We start from the raw sequence: 22,899 nt of genomic DNA, 5'->3' as shown, positions 1-22,899 counted from the left end.
CACGTGATCTTCCATTATTGACGGCGCAAAATGGCGGCCGCGGCACTTCCGGTGCAGGAGAGGCCCGCTCGCTCAACCACTTCCGGGACTCCATGTCGGTTGCACGGGAACGCGGGCGTGAGGCCCAGAGCCGCCCTCAGCCTCCCTGCCGCTGGAGTGAGTATTATCCCCCAGGCTGGGAGCCCTGATGGGAAGAGCGGCCTGGTTGGCTGTAACGGTTAATAATTTTCACCCCAGTCCAACGCCGGCATCTCCACATAATAATTTTCAGCACTCTGAATAAAAGGCTGATCTGCCCTGGGATGGAGATCTCTCCCGGAGAAATAGCCGGGGTTGAAAGGGTTCGAGGCCTGGTTCAGATTGTTTTGGAATGAATACAGAAGAATAAAGGATGGTTAATGGAAGTTTGATATGGAGTTTGCACTTTCTCCCCGAATCTGCCTGGGTTTCGTAGAACCATAGAATTTACAGTGTAGAAGGAGGCGATTAGGCCCATCCAGCCTGTACCAGCCTTCGAAAGAGCACCCTACTTAGGGCCACGCCTCCACCCTATCCCAGTAACCCCACCTGACCTTTTGTACACTAAGGGGCAATTTATCATGGCCAATCCACCTAACCTGCACATCTTTGGACTGTGGGAGGAAACTGGAGCACCCGGAGGAAACCCACGCAGGCATGAGGAGAACGTGAGACTCCGCACAGACAGTCACCCAAGGCTGGAATTGAACCCTGGAACTAGCTGCGTGGCAGCAGTGCTAACCATTGTGCCACTGTGCCGTGTCTCCGGATGCTCTGGTTTCCTCCCACAGCCCAAAGATGGCCATGATCAATTGTCCCTTGTTGTCCAAGGATGTGCAGATTAGGTGGGGTTACGGGGATAGGGGAGGGGAGCTCTTTCGGAGGGTTGGTGCAAACTCGCTGGACACGATGGATTCCTTCTCCACTGTAGGGATTTAATGGATCTACTTCCTCTGGTGAGAAGAGTCCTTCAGAACAAAGTACAGAAACTTAAAATTAGTGCCAGGTTGTTCAGGTGAAATGAAAAGGGAAAATGCTGGAAAGGTTGGCAGCATCTGTGGAGAGAGAATTGACATTTTGAGTCCGTATCACTATTTAGATAGGTTTTGTTGGATTGGGGTATGAAAGGTTATGGAACCTAAATCGAGTTATGACACTGATCAGCACTAATCTAATTGAATGATAGAACAGGCCTGAGGGCTGAATGGACTGTATATAAACAGAAGGACATTGGGCCCTTTGAGTCATTTTCGGTACGATTATGCTGAACGTCAATCAACCTCAACCGTTCCTTGCATTATCCCCCTTCTCTTTTGGCCTTAGTAATCAAAACAATCTCTGTTTTGAATATACTCAATAAGTGAGCATCAACAGCTCTTTAGAGATATAGAATTCCAAAGAATCGTAAAATATTTCTCCTTATCTCAGTCCTAAATGGCCAACCACTGATTCTGAGACTGTGATCCCTAGTTCTAGACTCTCCAGCCAGGACAAATATTCTCCCAGCATCTACCCTGTCAAGTCCCTCCAAAGATTTTACGTGTTTTGATGAAATCGCCTCTCATTCTAAATTTTATGAAAACCGCCTAGCCTACATCATCTCAGGCAAGTGTATATTTTCTTAGGTAAGGGCACAAGTCATGGCACTCCAGGTGTGCTTTCACCAAGACCCAATGTAATCGTACTAAGGTTTGATTACTTTTATATTCCAATGCCTTAAGGCTAACACATGATTTGCTTTAATGATCACTTGCTGTGTCTGCATGTTTGTTTTGTGATTCGCGTGTTCTTTTGTTTAACACACTGTGATGTGTGACACTTCACTTGGAATTTGAGTTGCTGGGGCAACATGTAATTTTACATGTGTGTTGTAGTCTGGAGCTATAGAGAGCGATGGTACAGGATCCAACTTTCTTTCCAGTTGTCATGAAACACGTTGATATCTGCGAGGTTCTCGCAACTTGGAACATCAGTTCGTGGGGGTGTATAGTTTTGTTTTGGTGTGAGGAGACAAGTGAAACCCTAGTGAGAATAAACAGCCCAAGGACTATTATTAAGGACTATTTATTAAGGTAAAGACAAATACACACGAACAGGACTACTCTACCCATGCAGTTTTTAAAAATAAATTTAGAGTATCCAATTATTTTTTTCCAGTTAAGGGGCAATTTAGCGTGGCCAATCCACCTACCCTGCACATCTTTGGGTTGTGGAGTAGGATCCACGCAGACATGGGGAGAATGTGCAAATTCCGCATGGACAGTGACCCGGGGCCAGGATCGAATCTGGGACCCTGGTGCCTTGAGGCAGCAATGCTAACCACTGCACCTCCGTGCTGCCCATCTCTATTCATGCAGTTAAGATGTATGAATCACTAAACACACACACCATTTATAGAGAACGTGCTCCTTGACCAAAATATATCTGTGATACCTGAACTCCGTAAAACTTACCCTTTTTCGGCAAACAACATCCTAATTAAATAACCAATTTATGGTTACCACACAATACGGGAATGATATTAGAGTCTGGGAAAAATCTTTTCCTGGTCCAGTAAAGATATTTAAACTGCTGTTACAAAGGTTTTCTGCACTGCCTTGGCTCTAAGACTCTGTGGCTTGTTTCATGTAAACTTGACCTCGAGGCTGCTAGCTGGAGAAACTAGTCTTTTGGCTTGGTGGCTGGAAACTGGCCTGTCTGCTTTCTGCAACTGCTATATGTTAACTGCCTCCCTGGCTTTTGACTGTCTGGGCAATTAGACTTTTGTTCCTCTTTGATTATGCCTTCTGTGTATTTGGCTGTCTGCCCCTAGTGACTTCTTTAACATATATACACCTCTGTGATCTTCCCAATCATCTAAAAGCTGGCTCTCCTCTTCTCACCTGATTATTATTTAAATGACCACCTAATTTCGTTATTGGGAGGAACGCATATTAATTGAGTCTTTTGAATGCTGGCTACTACTGTGTCTCGGCAGGTTTCTACCTGTCACTGGTCATCTCACATCCTATAATGTCGTCTTCACTTTGTTTTACTGCTGTTGCTAGGCAAATTCATGGCACCATTACATGGCTGACCAGGAATCTGCCTTGCTCTAACCGCCTACCAGTGGCATGTGTTAGAAGGATTTGCAGATATGGCCATGTTATGAATGTACCTTCTTTAGCCATCAAGTCCGGAGCTTCTAGCTTACACTGTGCCACAAGACTGCTTGTTAACACACATTAAGTGGATTTTTAATTCCAGTCAATTATAGTGTGTGTGTATTTGTTGGATTGAAATGGGGATGGATTTGTTTTTGAAACTTTCTCTTTGGTGTTTTGTTTGTAGGCAATTGGAAAACAAAGAAGATGGTTTTGAGTTGTGGTCATGGCTGATTTCTAATGTCAGCCTTGCAACTTAATGCACTTTGAGCTGATGGATGAATCAGACGATGATTTTGTTGAACTCGGCAAGACGTCATCTAGGCACCTGATTGAAGGTGGAGGGAAGAAATGCAAATCCATCTGCTGGAACCACATGAGTTCCTTTGCAGCAAAGCCAAAGTTCAAAGAAAAACAAACATCAAACAGTGAGGCAAGCTGCAGTGACAAGAGCAAAGCCCTTAGTGATGGGGCAATAGAAAGCCATGAGACTGGGGCAACTGAATGTCAGGCACATAATCTGCTTTCCCCTCCCCGCAACAGTCAAGTGTCTACAACCACTGAGCATGTCACTGTGCATCGGCCTTCAAAATGTGAGGCTTTACAGAGCTCTGGGACTGATACAATTAACAATGGTTTACCAGGTGAGGTACCAGTGCATTTTTTTTTAAACTTAGAAAATGAACTCTTTATCGAGCTAGTTTATTTGTAAATGCAAATTGTCTAGCAGTGTTTTTGGACTACGAAAAGTTATGTTTAGAAAACCAGTGGTCAGTTACAAAAACAATTAGGACACAGAATCAGTAAAGAATGTTTAGCCTATAGAAATGTAGCCTTGTAATATATTAGCTGTCATGTTTGAATTTAACAGTTTGTTTGAATAATCCAGAAGTTGACCGTGTCGGCAGAGATTTACCACTTTTGATGTGCAGATTATATGTTGCACCAAATGTGACATTCAAATATTGATTCTGCCCGGAGTGGATTATTTGGAAAGATGATTAACTTTGAGGAATTATGGGCAACATGGTGGCGCAGTGGTTAGCATAGCTGCCTCACAGCAACGAGGTCCCAGGTTCGATCCCGGCTCTGGGTTACTGTCCGTGTGGCACATTCTCCCCATGTTTGTGTGGGTTTCGCCCCCACAACCCAAAGATGTGCAGGGTAGGTGGATTAGCCTTGCTAAATTGCCCCTTAATTGGAAAAAATGAATTGGGTACTCTAAATTTAAAACAAAAAAACAATTTTGAGGAATTATTACACTAAGAATTTGGTTGTGTGCCAGTAGTGGTCATTTAGCTGTTACACATGGCCCATCTTATTTTCAGGCATTAAATGGACAGGCAGCCGCAGCCATTCAGCAATTAAGAAGAAAACTGTTAACAAAGGCATGGATCTGAAAGATCGAGTTTTGGGAAATATGCAGAGGTTTCGAAGGAAGGAACCTGAGCGTTTGAGACACCGCAATGATGTCAAAATCCTGCCAGCTTCTAACATCCAAGAGGATGAGAAGAGCAAGGAATTCTGCTTCTTAGACACAAACGGAGGGAATGGTGGAAGAAACAGCCAGTCAGCTGCAGCATCCCTTCCTGTATCATTTGTTTTGAAGGAAGATGGTTCGTATATCTAATATTCTTTGTCATCTGTTCAGAGAGTTACTATTATGTTAAATTCTGTACATGTAATACACATTTTTTTTTTTGGTCATCACTAATCTGATACACAGGTCTGTAGTCTTAACAAGTCTAAATTGAGATGCACCAGCCATTAGAACTTAATGAGAGTGCAAACAGCACAGGGTTCATCCTGTGTTCAATTCCCCAGAGAGCCCAATGGCTCGCTTGAACAAACCATGTTCTCCATTTCTGTGGGGATGTGTTACTGTTAAACTGGGCTGTGCTGCTCTAATTGCTACTTTTTATATATGGTTATTTACCTTCTAGATATATCTGGACTTAATGAACTCCATTTTCACCATGATTGCTTACTCTGTGCCTATACAGCGAACCTAATTTGTGTTTCAGTGGGACATTATTCCTTTCTTAAATGAAGAAGCATTTTATTTTTAAAAATCTTTTGCTGTCACATGATGCCGCTTCTCTCAACACTTGGCAGCTATGGTACCAATAGTGAGGACAAATTGGCCGGATTGAATTGAAAAGCTGAGACTGGGAGAAGAAAGTGCCAGAGTGCACTGAAGATGTCTTCAGTAGCTTGGTTGACTATTTTCAGATGCTTAAGCTTAGATGTGCAGTCTCTAGTGCCATCTTAACCCTGAGCACATTAGAGTTTTGAAGTGCTTCTGGTCATCTATTAATTCTCTGCTTTTTGCTTGGAAACTCTTGACAAAGATGATGCTCTTCAAGGTAAATATGATGATGTCTGTTTGTCTGCAGCTGGTGACTGCCAGGAGGCCGCTGACAATGATTTGGCCTTGGCGTGGACAATACAACAGGAGCTCGCGGCAGCTGATGCCTATACCCTTGAAGACAACGGGCTCTTTTTTTGTGTAATCTGTCAGAAGGATCTTTCCAACCTGAACTCAGCTCGCCGCACACAGCACATCAACAGGTGAGAGGCACCAGAACACAGCACCTAACCTTTCTGAATATTATGTGGTTGAAATTATTAATTTATCAATCCCATTCTTCACAGACAAAACCTTCCAGATGCTCTTTTATACGCAGTCTTAACTGACTGGAGTTCATACTCAACCATTTTTATTTGACTTTTATTAGCCCAATGTTAGTTTAAGCTCTTGTCGCGAGGGAATGGGAGAAACAGGTTTTAAATAAAGCTATCCACTTGGTAGTGTGCAGCATAACCACCAGCACAGATCAATTGGACCTAATGGCATATTTATCTCTTGAAGTATCATCATAGCCAAGAATTTCTGAGCAAAAAACATTAGATGACCAGAAGCACATCAAAAGTCTTAATGCACCCAGGGTTCAGATGGTACTATAAACTCCTCAGCTAAAATTAAGATATTGAATTGCCAACCAAGTTAATTAAGAAATCTTCCACATGTTCTCACACTTTCTGCTCTCTGCCCCAGCTTGTCAATTGTATTGACTTCTTTCCATCTGATCCCACAGGTGCTTGGATGAAGGAGAGCAAAGAACAGCTACAACGGTCTCTTTAAACATACCTTCAGTTCCTGAATGTCCAATTTGCGGGAAACATTTTAAAAGCTTCAAGAGCCGAGTGATTCACCTCAAACGCTGCGCCATTGAATTGGAGGTCCCACCACAGTTATTGCTGCAGGCAGTTCACAGACAGAATTCTCAGTGTACTGAAAGCTCAGCTCACTCAACAAGGTAAATGAAATTAAAAAGCTAGAGTTGATTCTGGTCCCATAACTTATGCACATGGAGATCCTGCCACTGTATTCATATTGGGCTCACCCCTGCCTTTGAGACTTGCCTTCATGACTAATTGTCTTCATCCCTTCAGGCAACTTGGGTGCTTTGTACAACCAATGCTGATATCTCCCAATGTAATTCATTGACCAGGTCAGTGCGTCTGAAAAATGCTGCATAATTACAATAAAAGTGGCAAGATTCCGAGTGTGACGCTTATGTATGCCATAATCAACCGAGCTCTTCCGGCTCTGTTTCTACAACCTTTAGCATGAATAAGGTATGTGGGTGATTGGGTGTCATAGATTATCATAGAATTTACAGTGCAGAAGGAGGCCACTCGGCCCATCGAGTCTGAACCGGCTCTTGGAACGAGCACCCTACCTGAGGTCAACACCTCCACCCTATCCCCATAACCCAGTAATCCCACCCAAGGGCAATTTTGGACACTAAGGGCAATTTTAGAATGGCCAATCCACCAAACCTGCACATCTTTGGACTGTGGGAGGAAACCGGAGCACCCGGAGGAAACCCACGCACACACTGGGAGGACGTGCACACTCCGCACAGACAGTGACCCAAGCCGGAATCTAACCTGGGACCCTGGAGCTGTGAAGCAATTGTGCTATCCACAATGCTACCGTGCTGCCCTTGTGTCACAGTTGGTTCACACATTCTTTCCAGATGGCTCCACTGCAGAATGATGGATCAAACCTTTCCCTTTCTCTCTGGTTCCGACATTAAACTGGGATTCTAGTGGCCCAATTTTCAATTCACCATCTAAGGCCTTCACTCCAACGCAAAACTGGGGGGTGCTACATTGTTGGAGGTGCGATTTTTGGGATCAAAAAATAAATTGAAACCCAGTCTACCTGTTCAAGTGCATGTAAAAGATTCATGGCATCTCTGTGACATCCCTCCATTTAAAAATATTTCATTGTATGTGAAATACATTGACACATTTCTGAGAGGCAAAGTCAGGCACACCGGACATAGGAATTAGGAGGAGTAGGCCATTCAGCCTGTCAAGCCTGCTCTGCCATTGCATACGTTGTGGCACCAACTCTACTTTCCTTCCAACGCCCTTTATACCTTTTGACTCACTTGCCAATCAAGAATCTATGTAACTCAGCCTTAAAAAACAGCCTTCACTGCTGTTTGGAGAAGAGATTTCCACAGAATCTCAATCGTCTGAGAAAACAATTCTCCTCTCAGTCTTAAATGGGAGACCTCTTATTTTTAAACTGTGATCCCTAATTAGTCTTTCCCATAAAAGGAAGCATCCTTTCAGTATCCACCCTGTCGAGTCCTCTCAAGATCTTGTATGTTTCAATAAGATCACGTCTCATTCTTCTAAATTCCAATGGATACAGGCCCACCTGTCCAACCTTTCTTCCAAGGATAACACCCTCAACCCAGGAATCAGTCGAGTGCACCTTCTCTTTAAAGTGCAAATCTTTGTTTATGATTCCTCATAGTGTTGGACTGTAGTTGCTACAATATCATTGCACTACATTCAGAGTCAGGATAAGGGACTAAACAAAGCTTTTCTGCATATCACCTAGCAAAGGTTTGCTAGCAAAGGGGCAGCAGGGTAGCATGGTGGTTAGCATAAATGCTTCACAGCTCCAGGGTCCCAGGTTCGATTATGGGTATAGGGTGGATACGTGGGTTTGAGTAGGGTGATCATGGCTTGGCACAACATTGAGGGCCGAAGGGCCTGTTCTGTGCTGTTATGTTCTATGTAGAGGATCTCTCGTGAGATCAGTGTTTTCGACCGGCTCAGAAGTATTGCAAATTAGCTATGCTTTTTTCAGTGATGTCTAAATGGATATCTTGCCTTCTACTTTGACTTTTGTGTGTAAATCTCTGCGTGCATATCTGTTGTGTACATAAACTTTAAAATCTTTTTTTCTCCTTTCAATTCTAAATGTCAGCCGTCAGCCAGGTCGATTAAAGAGAAAAGGTTCAACAAGGGAAAATGGACTGACCAAGAAATGCAAGACCACCAGGGAGCAGCCTATCGATGAGGATACAATGGTCGCCATGGCATTATCTGCATCTTTGTTGGAACAGCAGAAGCAGGAGAAGCAAAACTTGTCCCTGTACACTAATAACTTCAGCCTCACCAAAATGTTGGTAGCAGCAGGTAGGTGCACTTCCACTTGTCAGAATGCAGTTTAATCTCATCCTGAGTTCTTCTCCATTTAGTGTAACCCCTGAATCAGTCTGAAAATATGTTGATTGTTATTTATTACTATTCCATCAAGGCATCACGCGAGTTTCATTTTGAAATGTAAATTCTTTTATGAGCAAGTGGTTACTTTCAGTACACATTCTGAGTAAGCACCGTTCAATGCAGGGTGATACACAAATTAAGCCATTGATGATAAAAGTACGAATAATGTTTTTTCCATCAGTTCTATGTTGTCAGGTGACATTCTTTGGAACTTTAGACCTTTTTATATTTTGTAAATTCAGTTGTAATTTTCCTGTTGTAGTGTTAAGCCGATTTTATCGTTGATGTGATGTATAAATATTTCATTTCTATGCTGGGTTTTCTTTTTCGCTTTTAGACAAGAGAGGTCGGAAGAAGAGGAAGGATGGCCTTCCCCCACTGTTATTGGTGCAGGACCCTGAGACAGCGCTAAAACGGGTCCAAAGCAGTTTGGCAACACTGCTGTCTGAGGAAATGGAAATATGTAGCACCCCTCCACTGCCTGCAAGCACTTTCCATGTGGGCGGAAATCTGAGACACGTCTGCCATGTGCACCCAGCGATAACCGAGCAAGATAGCCTGTGGTGTCGCAGTGCCTTGTTCGGAGCCAGTGATTGGGACTCTGCACTCTTTTATACAAATAACCTGGTCCCTCCTATAATACCATGGAAACAGGTGAGGAGGTTTGTAACGGATACAATATTCAAGAAGATTAATCGGGAGAAAATAACTAAAGGTTTTATTAATTGTGCAGAGAACAAAATCTTTTCTGTGTCCACACGTCTGCCTCCTTGTGTCCCATTATCTATTTCAAGGATTGTATAAAACCTGAATAATTTTACAGCAGTTTCTGGGAACTGAGTCTGGCCCCTTATTATCTGAAATCTGCAGCTTTTAGATAATTTCTCCTTTCATAGTTACATGACTTCACGGATTAACAGTAACTCCAATAACATAATCTGTTACCATATTAACAAGAAGTTGCTTTTCTATATTACCTTTAACATAGTAAAACATCCCAAGGTGCTTAACTGCTGTTCTGCACATTTTCCTTGCATTTAGCATGATTTGCCCATGAGCAGGTTTTCATGCATCTATCTGAAGTTAAATGAAAATATGCTGCATAAAAAGTGACACATTATTGAGTGCAATTTTAAATATTAATATAATAGGTAAATACTTGGTAATTTTTATTTTGAGAAGTATGAAAATTAAGTCTCTGGATTGGCAGTTTCTCCCTGTCTTCAATCTACGATCACTTTTTAAAAATAAATTTAGAGTACCCAATTCATTTTTTCCAATTAAGGGGCAATTTAACGTGGCCAATCCACCCAGCTTGCACATCTTTGGGTTGTGGGGGCAAAACCCACGCAAACACGGGAAGAATGTGCGAACTCCACACGGACAGTGACCCAGAGCCGGGATTGAACCTGGGACCTCAGCGCCGTGAGACAGCAGGGCTACCACTGTGCCACCGTGCTTCCCTTTGAACGATCACTTTTGATCCACTAAAGTTGAAGAGTGATTTATGGTCATTGAAATGAAAATCGCTTATTGTCACAAGTAGGCTTCAAATGAAGTTACTGTGAAAAGCCCCTAGTCGCCACATTCCGGCGCCTGTTCGGGGAGGCTGGTACGGGAATTGAACCGTGCTGCTGGCCTGCTTTCAAAGCCAGCGATTTAGCCTTGTGCTAAACCAGCCCCTGGATTGGTCATTCCTTTATGCTTCTAAAAGAATCAGTAATGTCCAAATATACTAGGTTATCAATAACCTAATTGGCGCCATACTAATTTGCATTACAACATAAAACACGTCATTTTGCACTTGTGAAGTATAATTTATTTTGTGGACTAGCATCTTGAAGGAAGAGGCATTAATCATAGAATGATATAACACTTAGCTCATTAAGCCTTTGGCAGCTTTTTATTAGAACCTTCTAAATTAATCCTGTTTCCCTGCTTTTTCCCCATAGCTCAATTTTTTTTTTTTAAATGTTTTTTTTATTGAGTTTTTATATTTTATATATGACAAATTACAAGTTATTAGAGAGAGAGAAAAAAAAAGGAAAACACAAAAATTTAACATGAATATTTACAGGTAAGCATCTTCATAACAATAATTGTGGCCGCCCCCTTTAGCCAGCATACATATTTTACATTCCCCAATATGGCCGAGGCACATGTTTATAGGCATTTATTTATAGTTTGGTTTTGGGCCTTGGCTTGCCATCAAACCCCCATACCGAGCCCGTAGCCCCCCCCCCCCCCCCCCCCCCTCCCTCCCGCCGGCTACCTTCCCCCGATTCCCGTCCATTTTCCCCTGGTTCTTGGCCACCCGACTATCCCATAGCTCAATTTAAAGAAAAATAATCATACTGTGTTTTGTTGAAGGGGCATGATATGGAGTTTTCTGCTTGTGAGGGTCAGATGTTATCTTCTACAATGGTTGCCAAAGCCGTTCCAAAGCCCACCACTGAGCTGATCCATCAATACTCTGAACCAGGTGGCAGTGGAAGTGAGATTGGGACTAAGGATGTGTCCATGGCTAGGAGTCAGCAAGATCAGACATTCTTTGACTTGATGGATTTAGCTGGTGAGGGAATGACATTGACACAATGGAATTGTGAGGTGAAGAGTGAAGAAGAGATTGGGATGACTGGAAGAAACGGTGAGTGGAAACTTTACACATCTGCTTAAAGATCTGGACCTTTATGTTGTGAATTATAATTATGGGAATACATTTAGAGTACCCAATTCATTTTTTCCAATTAAGGGTCAATTTAGCATGCCCAATCCCAATTTGGGGGAGACCCACCCAAATACGGGGAGAACGTGCAAACTCCACACGGACAGTGACCCAGAGTCTGGATCGAACATGGGACCTCGGCGTCGTGAGGCAGCAGGGCTAATCTACTGTGCCACCATGCTGCCCTTGAATTAATATTTAATAAAAGCAGTAAATAATGTGGAATCTGCCAAATCTGTTAACTTGCCTATCTTTGAATTAGGCAGTAATCGTTTTTTTTGACAGATGTTTTTAAGTTCTCGGTATAAAGTTTTTTTAGATTAATTTGGGTTGAGTACCATTTGATATTTTGTGTCGCTAAAATGTCTTGTGGGTTACTTTGTTTTGACGATTGTAATAATAGTTATGGGTTTAGCATTCTACTTTGTGAAACTCTCACTTATTCTTGTAAATTAAAGCCTGTATTCCAGGTTTAACTGTATCCATTCATTTTAACTGACAGGAAAGGACTCTTTATCGGATGATATTACGCCAAGTGGATTTGTCCCAGCTCCGAGCAAGAGAGTTTGCGGAAATAATCTGCATTATGGAGTAAGCAAACCAGCTTAATTTAATTAAAGCAAAATTCAAACCTCTCCTATTTCACTGGCATTCCCCATCAATGTTTTGAAGCTTGGAAAAGAGTGTTGTAGCAAAATGGTAATTGATTTAATATTTGATGCATTTTGATTTCAGCAACAACTGAAGAAACTGAGTGAAGACCTTGGAGGGATGGTGAACAATCCCCATCTGAGTGATGTGCAGTTTCAGGTGGACAGTGGTGAGATTGTGTATGCTCACCAGTTTGTTCTCTATGCTCGCTCTCCACAGCTCGTGCAAATTGTAAGTGATAGGATTTACTTTTTGTACATTAGGTGTAGAAATGATTTTTTCAGCCCTTTCCCTTTTCAATCTTCTCTCCCTTCTGGTTAGGAGCCACACGAGAACAGGCAGAGCTATTGTGCCCTTTGATGCATGCCTTATATGCTACGTCCTGTATCGGTTGGCACTCCTGGTGTATAACATTATGTTGCAAGTGAGCATATCCTCTTTAGAGAGAGCTTGCAGAGTAGTAAAGCTGCTTTGTTTGCCACTTGGGGAATGTGTGCAACTGGGGAATGTGTACCAAACCTGGCTTTACAATTTAACCATCTCTAGTGATGTGCATAATACAGTCTTATTTTGATCTACCGTGTGCTGCCACGCACTTTCTGACATTAGTTTGCACTAATTTGAATTGTTCAGAATAGAATCACTTAACCCAAGTTAAATCCAGTGAGCAATCAGTGAAATCTGACAGCCGTTAAATAGTAAAGTAGTTATATGGCTCTCCTGAATGGTAACCCATGGCAACCTATACAATTCTTCATCCACTTTCATCTGCTGACTTGGATCAAACCTTGAGTTTGGTAACTGAATGTTTTGTAGGTGCACAGTGAAGGATTCTTGGTGGAAGAGGATGGCGCTGTCATGATCCGCAGACTCTTAATGCCTGAAGTTACAACAGAGGCAGTTTGTACATTCCTTCGATATCTGTATACTGCTAGTATCACTGTATCTCCCACTGTGCTTTCAGAGCTGCATGCTCTTGCTAACAGGTCAGTATAGTTATGTTGTACTAAGTTCAGGCTTGGATATTGAAATGTTGCCATTAATTTACAATACGTTACTGATTCTCTTTTTTAAAATTTTGATTATAAAACATGAATTAAAGTAACTAAAAAGATGGAAAGAAGCTTGCAAAGTGTCCGAGGGAATGTTTCTTTTCATTATTTTAGATTTCCAACATCTGCACAATTTGCTTTTAAATAACTTGTTGCCTGCTAACTTAGCTTTTTAGAATGATGCCATGGATTGATAGATTTCTGTGTGTTGACCAGGTTTGCTGTGAATGAATTGGTAGAGATCTGTGAAGCCTGGCCAGATGAAGCTCAGCATGGTGGAGGTAGTTCAGAAAATGATCCTTTCACTGTTGTAGAAGACAAAAAGTATGGAAATAGAGAAGACAACCTCCAGGACCTTTTAAGGTCCATGTGGATGGGCGAATCAGAAGATCCTGCCTTGGATATTAAATCTGCAGAGTTTGAGGATGAAGAGAAGGTGAATGAGAAAGTTGATGATGAGGAATTAGAAGAACTTTATGAGTTTGCAGCAACTCAGCGAAAAATTGTGAAAACCTCCCTTCAGACTCCAGAGAGTCAGAAGAACAGCAATGTGGAAACTGGAGAAGAAACTGATGCATGTGGAGAAAATGAGCAGAGTGTGGAGGGACTAAGAACTGAAAGGGAAACTGTTGGAAATTGCAAGTCTTCCATGACTGAAGAAGAAAGGGTACCTGACTCTCATTGTCTTTCAACGGCTCTGGAAGTGTCAAAGATGCAAGAACCCTATCAGAAGGTCAAAACATTTCAACTGGAAGGATCACAGAAGCATTGTTCAAGACCTATTTTGAATTTAAATACCAGCGATGACTGTCTTTTTTCAGAAACTGATTTATCGACAGAATCTGAGCAATGTATGGAGCTTGGAGAAAAGTCTGATTTTGATGCCTCTGGAGAAGACGAGGCTTTGGCTGCAAAAAACAGTCATTTGTTTACCTCTTCTGCCAACTGCAGCATTAACCGAATTTCACCCGTCTGCGAGATTGAAAGTCCGTCTGCTTGCCCAGGCTTATCCGATCTGCCTTTGGTTGGCCTGTCACCATTGGAAACTTGTGCAAATGTGAAATCTCCAGAGGAATGCCTGCCTTTGACCTCAGCAGTAATCCCATCCCTTGGAGTTGTACACCATGAGGATCCTTCTGAAGTATTGTCACTGGTTTCAAATAGACAACAGAATTTGGCAAATGAAACGTGTGGTAATCCTAGACTTCTTCAGGAACACAACGTTCACAAATCTTCAAAATACTTAGGAGAACGTCCATCAAACCCAGAACCCCTTTCAACAAGTGCCCTTTGCTTGCAGATGCTGCCCCAAAATACCTGTGAAATGCAACACTGCAATTTGTCATCACCCATTAGCATTGACTCCAGTCAGTCTCTATCAGGGAATAAATCCAATGACACCCTGCTGGTCATAGACTCAGATGACGAAAGGGAAATAACTGAAAACAAAATTTCAGCACCTTGTTCAGCAGGTGTTTTCAGCACCTTGTACAATATTAAATGCTCCAGTGATGACTTAAACCCACATTCATGTGGTAAACGATTGAGTGCTAAGTCTGACATGGCATTGAGTTCTGATGTTCACGTTGAACAGAGAAACTTTGGATTTTCTGGAATTCCATCCAAATGTCTGGATGAGCTATATGACAATAGCATTTCAGTGTTGTCCACATACGGTGTCGCTAAACGAGTGTCTAACCATGAAAGCCAAGTTCAGAATAGTGAAAGTGAGCTGACTCTACAGCTTAGCAGTGATGGAGAACAGAGTAATGAAGACCATGCCGTGGAGGGGTCATGGCTGGTACCAGCCACTCCACTTTCAACAAGAACGAGACACTGTTCCACACTGTCTACAAATTCCCACTTTCTACTGAATCAAAGTGGGAAAGGGGGCAAATTGTTTGAGAAACCAATAGAACAGGAGGTTACAGAATTAAAATCTGCTGTTGTGGAGCAAGAAAAAGCAGAGGCAGTTAACCCATTGAAGGAAGTGTTCAGAGGTACCAAAGAAATCAACCTAGTTCGAGAGTTGGATTATCCTGCTCCATTGTTGAGCGATTTACTGCCATCATCCCAGATTCCTCCCACAGAGATCTCTGATTGCAGTGTTGAATTAGAAAGTGAGGATACTTCAGTCACCCATTCTTCCGTGAAGCTGGCAGGAACACTGTCGGTGTCACTTGGCTCAGAAGAGAAGGAAGCATCAGACAAATCTGTGGTGGAGATCGAAGACAATGAGGAGGAGATGCCAACAGCGGAAGGTAGCTTTCAGTTTGAAGATGGGCCGCCGATACCATATGATGAGTGTTGGATTTCTGACGGTAGTCCTCAACTTGAAGAGGAAGATTCTAATGGTATTGCAAACTCTGTGAACAAAAATAGCACACCACTCCCACAAAAGTCAAAGTCCAGTGGGTCCTTTTCATCTATTCAAGTAGACCTCGGCAGCAAAGCTGATGAAAAGAAACTTTCAAGCAGACAACGTCTCAGTTTTTATGACTCCAATATCTGGGATGATTGGGACGAAGATGAGGAGTTTCCCGAAGCCCTCCCTGGATTCTCTCAAAAGTTACCTGTGCTTCAGAAAGACACCACTAATTACAGACAACATGTTGGTGAGCACAAGACTCCAGGTAAATAATTACCGTGAATTAAGGAAGGTTTTAAAATTCAAAACCGCATGCTTTTGGTTATTTTCAGTCGAGACTGGAGATGTGATCTATATACATTTTGAAGTTTAAATATCTTAAACAGTAAGGCTTTGAATGCTTTTTCGACATGAATATACCTTTGGGTAAATTTATTAAAAGATTCCCAAATTAAGAAATTACCAACAAGGTTCCGCCTTTTGTCGCTTTTACTTTGTCATGAATCAGAACCAACGCAAATTACACACTAATTAACAGGCAAATAAAAAGGTAAATGTCACTTTAGATAGTTAATGTAACAAAGAGACATCTTGTGCCACGACAAGCGTTCACATCAATCCCACACAAATGTGGCACAACGTAGCTACCCCGCTCCACGATATCCTGTTCTTCATTCATGCAGGGTAGGTCAGGAGTCTTAGAACAATTTGTTGACAACAACTCCCACTTTCAAGTTTCAGGGATATGATTATCATCAGCAAGGCACACTTCTACAAACCCCCTCTCTCTCGGGTCACAACAGCACTGATGGTGTAGTTTTTCTGAGTTCCTTTTCACCCAACCGACCAATAACACTGTGGTTCATGTTTGGCCGCTTCTGAGAAAACACCCAGCTCTTTAATGTCTCCCAAGCTATTCACTCAGATTTCTAGTTTTAGACCTTTTTAGCTCACTCACATGCTGCCTACAAGAGATCCTGTCATCTTTTCCACCAAACAGGTAAACAGACTTCTTCCTGAGCAGTTTGCCTCTTTGCCTTGCAAGGATCCTGTGTGTTCTTTCTGTCTCTGTCTGCTTTCTCTGTGTATCGGCATCTGTGTGTTAATTGCCTTCACCCTCGCCCTCCATCTCCCCTGCATGAAGCTCCCCTTGTGCCTCCCAACCACATGGCTTATTTCTTATCTTCCTTCCTGTTGGTACTGCTTTGAGGTTAAGGGTCGCCAGGTCACATGGACCAGTATTTCCTGTCCAAGAAAATTACAATTTATTCCTTTATAATTGATGTAAGCTCTTTAAAAACTCTTTTCAAACTTTCTTAAAAACAATTAGACTCCATAGTCCTTTAAACAAATTACAATACCTTATTATACCATTTCTGGGTCAAAGGCTAAATATTACCAGATATATAAATAATTTAGTAAATTTAATTCATTTGATCCCAATAATAAGTGCAGTAGCTCAGTGATCTTACCCATCATCTGTTTAGTGAATGACACTAAACCCTGTAGCCAACATAGAATCATAGAATGTACAGTGCAGGAGGCCATTCGGCCCATCGAGTCTGCACCGGCCCTTGGAAAGAGCATTCTGACTAAGCCCATAACTCCACCCTATCCCTGTAGCCCCACCATTTTTTGGACACTTAAGGGCAATTTAGCATGGCCAATCCACCTAACCTGCACATCTTTGGACTGGGAGGAAACCGGAGCACCCGGGGCGAACGTGCAGACTCCGCACAGAAAGTGACCCAAGCTGGGAATCGAACCTGGGGCCCTGGAGCTGTGAAGCAACTGTGCTACCGTGCTAATATGAATCTTGACTATGTGTAACATGAGCTGCAAGCACAGAGAAAACTGGAAGTTAAATAGAATTGAAGCCAGTGTAGATGTTGAGGTTTTGGAATGTTAACGCTAGTGCATGTCACATTTAATTCCATCACCATTAACTTTCGTGGCACTTTTAGGCTTATTTTCATCCATTGTACGATTGTATCTTTTTTCAGCGCCTGTCAACCGAAGGAAAGCTCAACTTTCATTGGTTCCCATCACCCCAGAACCTCCTTATTCAACGATGGTCACCCCACACCTAAAAAAAGAACTGAGCAGGTAAGATGATGGTTGTGGTTAAGTGTGTAATGGAAGGGCAGCATGGTGGTGCAGTGGATAGCACTGCTGCCTCATGGCGCCGAGTTTCCAGGTTCGATCCCGGCTTTGGGCCACTGTCCGTGTGGAGTTTGCACATTCTTCCCGTGTTTGCGGCGTTGCGCCCCAACACAAAGACGTGCAGGGTGGGTGGATTGGCCACGCTAAATTACCCCTTAATTGGAAAAAATGAATTGGGTACACTAAATTTTTTTTTAAAGTTTGTAATGGAAGAAGAAATGTCCTTTTTTAAAAAACTAAAGTAATATATTCTGGGAATCGAACCTGGGACCGGGGGGGGGGGGGGGGGGGGGGGGTGCTCTCTCTTTACCCAGAAAGCGGTGAGAATGTGGAACTCCCTACCACTGGTTGAGGTGAGTACATTTAAAGGGAAGTTAGATCAATACGTGGGGGAGAAAGGAACAGAAGGCATGTTGATGGTGATAGTGGAGTCGGACACTTTAGGAACTTTCAAGCGGTTATTGGATAGGCACATGGAGCACACCAGAATGACAGGGAGTGGGATAGTTTGATCTTGGTTTCGGACAATCCACGGCACAATATCGAGGACCGAAGGGCCTGTTCTGTGCTGTACTGCTCTATGTTTCTATGATCAACAGGATAGAGTTAGGAAGGATTTTATTCCTTGGCTGGGGGGTATAGAACCAGGGGACACAATCTCAGAATAAGTGGGAGGCCATTTAGGACCACGAGGAGAAGGAATATTTTCATGCAGAGGGTGATGAATCTTTGGAATTCTCTACCTCAAGAGAGCGGTGGAGGTTCAGTCAATTAGTATGTTCAAGTCCGAGATCAATAGATTTCTAGATATTAACGTTATCACAGGATATGGGGATAGTGCAGGACAATGAGGTGGAAGATCAGCCGTGATCTAGTTAAATGGCAGTGTAGGCTTGAGGGGCCGAATGGCGCACTCCGTTAATTTCCTGTGCTCCTATGTAGGAGGGTGGCAGAAATCTCACATGGAGCATAAACACCATGGACCTGTTGGACCGAATGGCCTGTTTCTTTGGTGTGGACACTACATATGTATCAGAGTTTCATTTTTTGCCAAAAATATCTTCCACTTGCTGAAATGATTGGGATGTTAAACAGCGCCTTTTAAATTCGAATTCATCGTTGGGACATTGTCCTATTGGTGCTATTTGTTCATCTAGCATTCATATCATTGTTGATACCTTGTGGGTTATTTAGAGGTTCCACTTGCAGGGTTGGAGAATGGGGGCTACAGTATAGTATGTGCTCAATATTATCTGATAATATTTGGTCTGGACTAGTTCTCTTCTTGTTCCAGGTTCGGTGTTCGACCGCTGCCAAAGAAGAAAATGATTCTGAAATTGAAAGAGATTTACCAATATACCCATCGAGGCATTCAGCCTGATGTTGACTCCCAGTCGAAGCAGGACGTATCATCTTCACAGCCTTGCATCTGGAAACCAAATCTAACCAGCAAACTAAAGGCAAACACCATAACCCAATCCCAACCGGTTTCATTGGGAACAAATCCATTAAAACCCCATTCCAAAAAGCAATCAAAGTCTGTTTCAGCAGAATCCCGCAAACGAGCCTTGAAAGGTCGTTTGGAGGCCATTTCTAAAAGAAAAGGGGGAAGCTGTACTCTTGAGTCACACAGGCCAGAAGCCAACTCCCCATCAAAAACTGTTGCTCCTGATGTGGCCAACCAGCTCTCTTCATCTCAAAGCTCCTCTTCTGCGGCAAGTGAGAGCTCCTTTGAATCACAAAGGTGGGTCAGTTAAATCTGAGTGCAGTGACAGGAATAGTGGCTGACTGAAATGAAAAGCCTACCTAATCAAATAAATCAATTGCATTGAAAGAAGTGACAAATGACAAACAAATCAGAGTGATGAAAAGTGAGTTATTTACCTGCCATCTTTGGGTTAGGTGAAAATGATTGATTTGCAAAGTCTGACATATTGGTTGAACCTATCCTCATACATGACTAAATAATGTTGTTTAGAGCCTTTTACTGAATGCTTATTCTCCTAGAGGTCAGTGTTGAATGCAGGCAACATGGAACACACATTTCCTACCACCTTACCACACCCACTTTTTTAAAAAAAATGTTCATGATGACAGTCTGCTTACCTGCATTGTATGAACAGACCCTGTTTATCTTTCTCCCTCTTTCAGGATGTTGGCCGGTGAGTTTGACAATGTCTTTAGCACAGATTCGGGCGATGAAGAGGATGATGGAATCACTCTTTCACAGGCAGCAATCCGTGAAGCAGATACAACAGAAGCCATACGACAGTACATTCGGTCAAACCCTTCTCTGTACAGTAACATCCTGCAGTACAAGCCTTTTGAGCTGTCAGACTTCCACCAGCAGCTTAAGGAAAATGGGATAAAGGTTTCCAAAGGGAAATTGCTGGATTTTCTTGATACTCACTGTATTACGTTTACCACAGCTAGAGCGAGGAAGGAGATGTTAAAACGAAGAAAGCAAGGCACTGGTGGTAAAAGACGTAAGGGAAAGCTGAGTCAGTGCCGCAAGAAGAAGTAAGTGCTACTACTGCAGCGACTAAAACATTCCTCTTCGAAAGTAACAAATGCTATTGTAATATCTATCTGGATGTGATTATACGTTCAGTGAGAACACTTACAGTAATGTATTTTAATTCAGCTTTGATGCCTCAGTGTAAATTGCTATGCAACGAGGAAATGTGGTACCTCTTGTAGAATATTTCAGTAACTAGCCCTGCTTCAGGACCATCATGAAAATCAGCACAGTTGTAACAAGATTGTCGTCATATCGCAGGAAGGTGTGATCTTAGATGAAAATCGGCCGCGTTGACTTTCGTTCAACCAAGTTCCAGTCAACAGCCTGTACTTCACGTTTTCAATTGTGTTGAAAAAACAAACTGTAAAATAAGGATACTTGCCTGCAGAAGTGACACTATTTTTGCATGTTACTGTTCATTGTGCAAACTGGTACTTTATCAGTGTGGCACTGGCCTCACTTCTTAATTCTGCTGACCATCACTCTTGATTCAGCTAGGAACACTGCACGGAATTGTAAGCAACCTGACCTCCAATGAATGCGAGAAGGGCCTTCTTTATTGGAACCAAGCAATTTAATCAAACACTTACCCCTTTTATTTGGTTTGCCTTTAATACCTCCAATCCACGAGCCTTGGCCTATTTCAAAATAACGTATGCTTGTATATAATCTGACAAGTAATTCCGAACTAACTTTGTATATGTGTAATTGAAAAAATCTAGATAGGTTTTGTGTGCAATACCAGTTACGTTTTCTTCCTCTCCTACCTGTAATAAAAAACGGAGGCTTTTTAACAGACAGCGGCAGAGCTGAAATGGATATACTTCTCTCCAGAATGTTTATACGTCTTGTGTGTTCTGTGCGCAATTATTGGTAAGTGCCAGTGTCCTATCTCTGCAGTTAAGTGGACCAAGAGCAGCACATGTGTAAATGTCATGTTGGCAGAATTGTAACTGCTTTAAAAAAAATAAACAAATGCACTTTTAGTCATTGTGACGTTTTCAACTCTTCTATGAAATCTGTGCTCCTGGAGTAGAGGTTAAGGATAAAGCAGCCCTTTCACAAATTATGATGATAGCTGGTAGAGGGCAAGGTAAACTGAGTTGCTGGATCTTAGGTTCAGTAGGCCTCTCTAGTCCTAATCATTTATGAAAGCAATTCACATGCTTGACACCTTAAATTAAAAATGGTATCCAATCTCGAAGCATAATGACAGGGGCTGAACTAAATCGCTGGCTTTTAAAGCAGGCCAGCAGCACGGTTCGATTCCTGTACCAGCCTCCCCAGACAGGTGCCGGAATGTGGCGACTAGGGGCTTTTCACAGTAACTTCATTGAAGCCTACTCGTGACAATAAGCGATTTTCATTTTTTTCATTTTCATGACTGGATTTCAGTCATGTTAATTTTAACCATTTCAAAATAAGAACTTTAGGTTGAAATGAATGAATCTGTCATTGGAGGAGTGAAGCACATTGAAGTGGCTTTTGATAGTCCCATATAGGAGACTGATAGTGAAGGTAAGAGCCCATGGGATCCAAGGAAACTTGGCAGATTGGATCCAAAATTGGTTGAGTGGCAGGGAACAGAGAGTGATGGTCGAGGGGTGTTTTTCTGAATGGACGTCTGTGTCCAATGGGGTCCCGCCAGGCTCAGTGGGGCCCTTGCTGTTTGTGGTTTATATAAATGATTTAGACATGAATGGAGGAGGGTTGATCAGTAAGTTCATGGATGATATGAAAATTGGTGGTGTGGTAAATAGTGAAGAGAATAGCCTTCGATTATAATAATAATCTTTATTGTCACAAGTAGGCTTACATTAACACTGCAATGAAGTTACTGTGAAAAGCCCATAGTCGCCATATCCCGGAGCCTGTCTGGGCACACAGGAAGAATTCAGAATGTCCAAATTACCTACCATCACATCTTTCAGGACTTGTGGGAGGAGACACAGGGGAGAACAGAGTGCAGACTCCACACAGACAGTGACCCAAGCCGGGAATCGAACCTGGGATCCTGGAGCTGTGAAACAACAGTGCTACCCACTGCTGCCCACAGGAGGATATAGATGAGCCGGTCAGATGGACTGATCAGTGGCAAATGGAATTCAATCTAGATAAGTGTGAGGTGATGCTCCTGGACAGGACAAGCAGGGCAAGGGAATGCATGATGAATGGCAGGACCCTGCGAAGCACCAAAGATCAGGGGAACCTTGTAGCAAGTACACTGGTCCCTTAAGATAGCAGAGCAGGTGGATAAAGTGATAAAGGCATATGATATACTTGTCTTTATTAGTCGAGGCGTAGAGTTTAAGAGCAGGGAGGTTATGCTGGAACTGTATAAAACGTTGGAAAGAACGCAGCCAGTGTGCAGTTCTGGAATGCACATTATAGGAAGGCTGTGATAGCTCTGGAAAGGGTGCAGAGGAGATTTGCCAGGATGTTGCCTGGGCTGGAGAGTTTTAGCTATGAAGAGAGACTTGATAGACTAGGCTTGTTGACAGACTTGGAGCAGAAGAGACTGAGTAGGGACATGATTGAGATGTCTAAAATTGAGCGGCATAGATAAGAGTAGACAGCAAGAAACATTTCCCCTTGCTAGAGAGATCAGACTTAAGGTAAGGGACAGGAGGTTGAGAGAGGATGTGAGGGAAAACCTT

General features: G+C 42.6%; 1 protein-coding gene across 3 annotated transcripts; it reads left to right on the top strand.

The window, feature by feature from the left end:
- The first annotated feature begins 23 nt into the window (after positions 1–23).
- On the top strand, positions 24–21,232 carry slx4 (SLX4 structure-specific endonuclease subunit homolog (S. cerevisiae)). 3 transcript variants are annotated; one of them, XM_038820719.1, is made up of 16 exons: positions 24–156; positions 3,349–3,805; positions 4,490–4,777; positions 5,558–5,732; positions 6,260–6,481; positions 8,461–8,672; positions 9,100–9,416; positions 11,133–11,409; positions 11,990–12,078; positions 12,223–12,369; positions 12,955–13,124; positions 13,407–15,823; positions 16,508–16,558; positions 17,562–17,664; positions 19,016–19,181; positions 19,873–20,094. In XM_038820719.1, exons 2-16 carry the CDS (start codon positions 3,421–3,423, stop codon positions 19,885–19,887), a joined length of 5,034 nt encoding a protein of 1,677 aa, XP_038676647.1. In that variant the 5' UTR covers positions 24–156; positions 3,349–3,420; the 3' UTR covers positions 19,888–20,094. The 3 variants fall into 3 exon arrangements, with proteins under 3 accessions (XP_038676647.1, XP_038676645.1, XP_038676646.1); XM_038820717.1 differs by having other exon boundaries at positions 26–156; positions 19,016–19,465; positions 19,873–21,232; XM_038820718.1 differs by lacking the exon at positions 16,508–16,558 and having other exon boundaries at positions 27–156; positions 19,016–19,465; positions 19,873–21,232.
- Positions 21,233–22,899: the final 1,667 nt, after the last annotated feature.

This window comes from Scyliorhinus canicula, chromosome 15 (genome assembly GCF_902713615.1).
Source record: "Scyliorhinus canicula chromosome 15, sScyCan1.1, whole genome shotgun sequence".
NCBI classification, from domain to species: Eukaryota; Metazoa; Chordata; class Chondrichthyes; order Carcharhiniformes; family Scyliorhinidae; genus Scyliorhinus; species Scyliorhinus canicula.
Note: the sequence above shows the minus strand (reverse complement) of the source record. Positions and strands in the feature narration are given on the sequence as shown.